The sequence below is a fragment of the Cyprinus carpio genome, chromosome A2 (genome assembly GCF_018340385.1).
Source record: "Cyprinus carpio isolate SPL01 chromosome A2, ASM1834038v1, whole genome shotgun sequence".
Taxonomy (NCBI): Eukaryota; Metazoa; Chordata; class Actinopteri; order Cypriniformes; family Cyprinidae; genus Cyprinus; species Cyprinus carpio.
In genome coordinates this window covers 18,703,021-18,709,020 of record NC_056573.1, presented here as the reverse complement: position 1 = coordinate 18,709,020, position 6,000 = coordinate 18,703,021, and the positions used below count along the sequence as shown (strand labels likewise).

Here is a 6,000-nt window from a genome sequence, read left to right as displayed (position 1 = left end):
GTTTAGGTTGAAGCAATAAAAGTACTATGGAAATAACTAAAAATGAAATAAAACTAACATAAAAATAAATTTAACCTAGTCGTATTTAAAAAATTAAATAAAAATTACAAAAACAACTAAATTACAAAAATAAAAATACAATTAAAACTGAAAATATAACAAAGCTAATTCAAAATATTAAAACATATTATAATATATATTATTACAAAATTAACTGCCCCAGACACGTGTTTTTATGTTAAGTCACTGGTCAAGCATCCTACAAAAAAGCGTGATTTTTAAGATTAAAGGAAGGGGAACATTTCAGATGATTCATTATTTGTGAAACATTTACAGACATCTGCTTAAGCAGCCCCTCACTGTTCATCATAAATCATGCTAAATCATAGCTGGGGAAATGACTGCAATGACATTTTAATTTCAGTTCACTACTTTCTGTCACCATGAAGTGATTCAAATTCAGCATATGATTCCCCCATGATAGGCCAACAGAATGTCCCTGAATCCGATGAAGACAAAAAATCCCTTATTTAAAAAAAAAAAAAAAACTTCCATTAATTCGTCACATATAAAACAAACTACAAGATGACCACAGATCTCGCATGAAAACAGATGCCTCTAAATACATTAAATGATACCTTTAGACTTAAAGTCTTGCAAGTCTGAACTTCTCAAGACATTGGGGGAGGGAGGCAGACAGACAGACACGCCCGCTCGACATCCTCTCTGCTCGTGCGCGCTCGTGACGCTCGAGCTGTCTGAAGGGTTTCAGTCTGTGCGCGTGTCGATGACGGTCAGACAGACTAGAGGGAGAGAGAGAGACAGCAGTCCAGGAGAGATCATCCTGAGGCAAGTCCCTTAAAAAAACGACAACACTCTTACTTATACACCGCGTTCTTTTATTCAACGGTTTAGCAGATTCTCTGACGGTTTTTTAAATAGTTTTTGAAGGGTTTTAATGGTTATGTGATGCTCTTCGAGCTCGGAACGGGATTTGTAGCGCTAGCTCGGTTAGCGCGTGCTAAAGGGTTTAAATGTTCTAGCCGCGCTGCTAAAGCTGTCTGTACAAACGAGCCAGCGTTCAGATGAAAACCGGTTTAGTCGCTTTTATTCAGTTATGGATATTTGGTTATATGGAGCGTGTGAATCAGTGGGATATGTGTTTTGGTGTGTCATTTAAAAGGAACCTATATATTCACGTTGCTTAATATTCACATTTAAGAGACGCATCGTCGTGCTCAGATGATCTGGTCTTTGATTTCACGTTAAATATTCAGCCTGATCAACATTATGTGTAATATTTTACTATTTAAATGAAAAAAAAGCTATTTAACATTTTTTGGGGGGGTCAGTTGTCAGTCTTAATGGCTTGGCATATGATTCACCGCCGTATAAAGTCACAGAAATGGGTTTAAAAATACAAGCTTTCGCGGTCGTTTTAACTGGTTTGTGATTTAATATGTGGTCAGTTTTTTTGTAGTTATTTTGAGGGTCTCCCGGTCGCGGGGATGGGGAATGTCACTCAGCGGGGGCTCAGCGCAGCTGTGCCCGGAGAATGAGATGGGAGAGACGGATAGAGGCGGGGACAGAGCCGCGGTGCCCTTGCGGGGCAAAAAGGTTGACACTGTCGCTCAGGGTTAAAAATAGACAGCATTTTGTCAGTGTTTCTGGAAAATGGTTATTTTACGAGGAAACGAAACGACACCTGCGGTCAGGGTCAGTCTACCCGAGCTGTCACACAAGTTAGGTAAAGCATAACGAGGATGAAAATGACGTTTCATTTCGAGGAACTTGCGCTTTGGGACCGCGTTAAATTTGGCCAGTATGCATGTGTGCGTCGTTTAACGTTCCTGGAACAGAGAAGCCTGTTGTGAATAACGAATAAAACGCCGAAACCTCAATGGCATGCGCTGATCTCTCATTTTGCCTTCAAATCCATGCTCGGAAATTCCGTCAGTGTCAGGCAGGCTTTTGCTTCTGCTATCAAATTATTCAATCAGCTTTTTCTCCTTTATAGAGGAGGCGTGTGATTTGATCTTTTCATAGATGTAGTGGTTATGTACAGTTAATAACGATGCATCTTATCTAAAGCCTGTTGTGGTTGGAAGGACTAAATGGCTGCTCACTGTTAGTTACGGCTGTTGTTGGTCATCAGTGTGTTAAACCGACGTTATTAGTGCACTGACTCATTTAACGCGTTGACGGATTCGGCATGTTGTCTGTTGAGAAAACAGCGCACTAAACCACCAAGAAACTGTCCTTAGATTGATTGGTCTCGAATTAGATTTATCTTGATGAGGTGAAAATGTTTCTGTCGTCTAGTTTAGCACTGTGCCGAACACAAAACTGTTCTGGATTCTTTTTATTGCCATGACAGCATATTATTTTCATTTGTGTGGCTTCGCACTCTGATTCGTGGTCTTTGTAAAATTGTAATAGGCGCTAAATGTTTTTAACAATTTAAACTTTATTCTTTTTGTTTACTTCACAGGAAGCACATCAGACCGTTAATTCTGTCACCATCATGCATATAGCTGGACTAAAAAGGATTTGCAAACTTTAACAGTGAGGAAAGAAGGACCAGCTTAATATACTGAATATTTTCCATCCAAGATAGACCAGTCATCTGTGTTTGGCAATGGCCATCCCTCAGACGAGTCTGAAAACCCCTTTCAAAGACCTGACGTCATTCAAAGGCAACATGAAGCGGCTGTACAGGGAGCGACTGGAGGATGCACCCATTAAAAAGCGGGTAATGGCAGAAATGCACCTGAAACGGCGCAGCCTGGAGAGCGTCCCCAAACCCCCGAAGGTCAAGAAGGAGCGTGAGGAACACGGCAGCTCAGAAATGGACACTGAGGAAAGAGAATTCCACTTGGTCGGGGCTTCCAAGGCTTTAGATCTCAGCGCCGGCCTCAAGCACACTCTGGCACAGTTCACACTGAGCAGCCAGAGCTCCCTGGGAGGTCCTGCTGCCTTCTCGGCAAAATCTGTGCAGGAGTGCGCCTCTCCTGCTGGCATGGCTCCCCTTCCGTCTCCCCCAGTCCTCGGAGGCGGCCCGCTCTTGGTTCCCTGCGACAGCTCCACGGAGCTCACCCATTCTCTGCTCGAAGGAGAGTCCATCTCCTGCTTTGTTGTAGGTGGCGAGAAGCGCCTTTGTCTGCCCCAGGTACTCAATTCGGTTCTGCGAGATTTCTCTCTGCAGCAGATCAACGCTGTCTGTGACGAACTTTACGTTTACTGTTCCCGATGCGATGCTGAGCAGCTGCACATCCTCAAGGTGCTGGGCATCTTGCCTTTCAACGCACCTTCCTGTGGCCTGATCACACTAACTGATGCCCAACGCCTCTGCAACGCCCTGCTCCGCCCAGGTGCCACCCTCTCGGCCGACCCCAACAGCAAAATGCCAGGCCAAGGCCTGCTGAAGGAGAGCGAGGCCAGTTTCCAGGTCGAGCACCAGTGTCTGGGCAAGTGCCAAGGCCTGTTTGTGCCCCAATTCTATGTCCAGCCAGACGCTCCTTGTATTCAGTGCATGGAATGCCAGCTGCTGTTTTCCCCACAGAACTTTGTAATGCACTCGCACAAGTCCCCCGACAAGAGGACCTGCCACTGGGGCTTTGATTCAGCCAAGTGGCCCTGCTACCTACAGCTGGGCCGCAAGCACGAGGGCACACCGGAGGAGCCGCAACTCAAACAGCTGCTGGACGAGATGAAGGAGAAGTTTCACTATCAGCTTAAGAAGCCTCTGGACAAAGTAAGTGTCTTTTCCTTCTATGTTTGCTGGTTCGCTAAGGTCAAGTTTTGCTTCATGTTCACAAGTGGATTTGCATGTGTGTGACCAGATGGTAATGTGTGATAGTCTGCAGAGTAGACTGTTTGCTATTGTCTGGGCAAGGCTGCAGTTGTTTTGATAAACTAGTGTTGACCCAATTTTATGAGGTGGCACAAGGCAGGTGGGGACGTATGGCAGGAGGGAGGGAATTCCAGTTGGTCTGGCTGAAGGGGAAGTACATTATCTACCTCCCAGGTCAGAAGAGGGCCATCTTTGGGGTGTGAATGGGCATAGCACAACCTTAAATTTTATACAATATATGTAATGGAGTGGAGGTTTTTGCCTTGAATGTGATAATGCAAACTTGTATTTGTTATTTTATATGCTTGTATATGCTATTTTAATATATTAATGTATTTATTAACGTAATCGTACATGCAATGGTTTCTAGCCAAATCATTTTACCATTCACTGCACTTTGTTATTCTAGTTATTTACCTATAGCGGCTAATGAATCAGAAGCATTGCAAATTCACAGAAAAAAAAACATAATTCGAAGTTGAAAATTAAAGTCGATAAAGTTTTATTTATCATGCATAGAAGTTGCTCATTTTAATAGGGAGAAATTGTAATGAAGTCATTGCTTTGGGAAAAGCCCGTATTGCATGATTGCATGAAGTCAGAACACTGGAGATTCTTTTACTTTCATGACGTGACCTTTGAAGCAAAACTCAACAAACTCTACTGGTGCAATAGAATCTATTGAAAGTCATCCTAGTAAGAAAAAAAAGGTCTGGATTGTTTCACTCCCATTGATCAGCCATGTCTCATGACCCCCTTGACCAAGTCATGTTAGACAAAGATTGACCCCCTGTTGGTGCTGTCAGAATTTTTTTTCAAATGCAAGTGGCAGCAGTTAATGGTTTAACAGTGTGGTAATGTTCCAGTAGACAAGATTTTTAGTTTAGTGCTGATGTGAGCCAATAAGGAAGTAAGGAAGAAAAGCCCGGTCTCTCCTGTCTGCTTATGCAAGTGTGCCGGAAATACTGTCTGATGTCTCGTCTAGCACCCAAACCACATTCCTCCTTCCGCCCTCCCTTCCCCCAGCGCACACACACTTCATATACTAAAACAGACCTTGAGTCTGTCAGTCATACAGTCACATCTGCTGTACAGACTGACCTCACCCTGACACACAAACAGCCAGTAACACTATAACACTCAGCTCACTTTTGCTTACACACTAATGAAATTGATTCACACGCACACACTAAACGCCCCACAGGGATCATCTTTGCTGCGCTCGGCTGAGGTTGAGATATCAAACTCCCACAAATGCGAGTGAGTCAGTGACACCTTGTCTTTACACGTTAACTGTCGAGCTCCTGACACATACCTGTCTGGCAGTGTCTTGCACCTGCCCCGACACTTTACCTCATCCTTCTCTGTTTCTTTTGTGCTTTTTCTTGGCCGTCCTGTTATTTCTGAATGAATTTTATAATTTTATTTTAAGCTGTAAGGATTTTTAAATCAGGGGATTTTAAATAATTTATTTATGGTAAATATGACAGTCCTATTTTATTGATTTATGTTGTTTTAAGCAAAATGAAAAAATTGTCATACACACTTTTAAAACCCCAGGTGTAAAACATATGCAGGAAGTTCAAGTATATATTTATGTACTATTTTAGTATTTATTAGTATTTTGAATCAGTGTTTATTATTATATTTTCAGTTTTCACATTAAAATTGTAGTTTACCTTTTAGTAGATTTGTTTTGCTTTAGTTTTTTTTTGTATATATCTGTTTAGGTTCTGTTTTTATTTCAGTTTGATCATTTTAACTTATAACTAAAACTGAAGTTAACATTTTTAAAATTGTCAAAACTAAAATTGAAATAAATATAATTTTTAAATTAATTTAATATCATGATTATTATTTTTTCAGCTTTATTTGAAGTGCTGGAAATTATTTCTAATAGATATAGATGTAGTTTCAGTTAACAATGATTAGGAGTGAAGTGGTGTCAAAGCAGCAGGTGCTTGCAGTTCTGTGTTAAACAGCTTTTGATTGAATTGTAAACAGACATATGTGCGTGCGTGAAAGGTCATTACTTAAATGCTGAGCTTACGTGGGTCGTGCCGATAAAGAACAGCAACACATGCACACTCATCTTTAGGTGCATGTTTGTCTGTACGGGAAGCAGGGCAGACATACTCATCAGTTTA

At 41.7% G+C, this 6,000-nt stretch overlaps 1 protein-coding gene across 1 annotated transcript in view; it reads left to right on the top strand.

Moving 5' to 3' along the window:
- The first annotated feature begins 696 nt into the window (after positions 1–696).
- The window catches only part of LOC109102876 (ski-like protein), a 29,590-nt gene continuing 24,286 nt past the window's right edge, over positions 697–6,000 (top strand). Inside the window, exons 1-2 of the mRNA XM_019116221.2 lie at positions 697–849; positions 2,492–3,754. Of these exons, the coding sequence (XP_018971766.2) occupies positions 2,639–3,754 (1,116 nt within the window). The 5' untranslated portion in view covers positions 697–849; positions 2,492–2,638. The remainder of the gene's footprint in view (positions 850–2,491; positions 3,755–6,000) is intronic.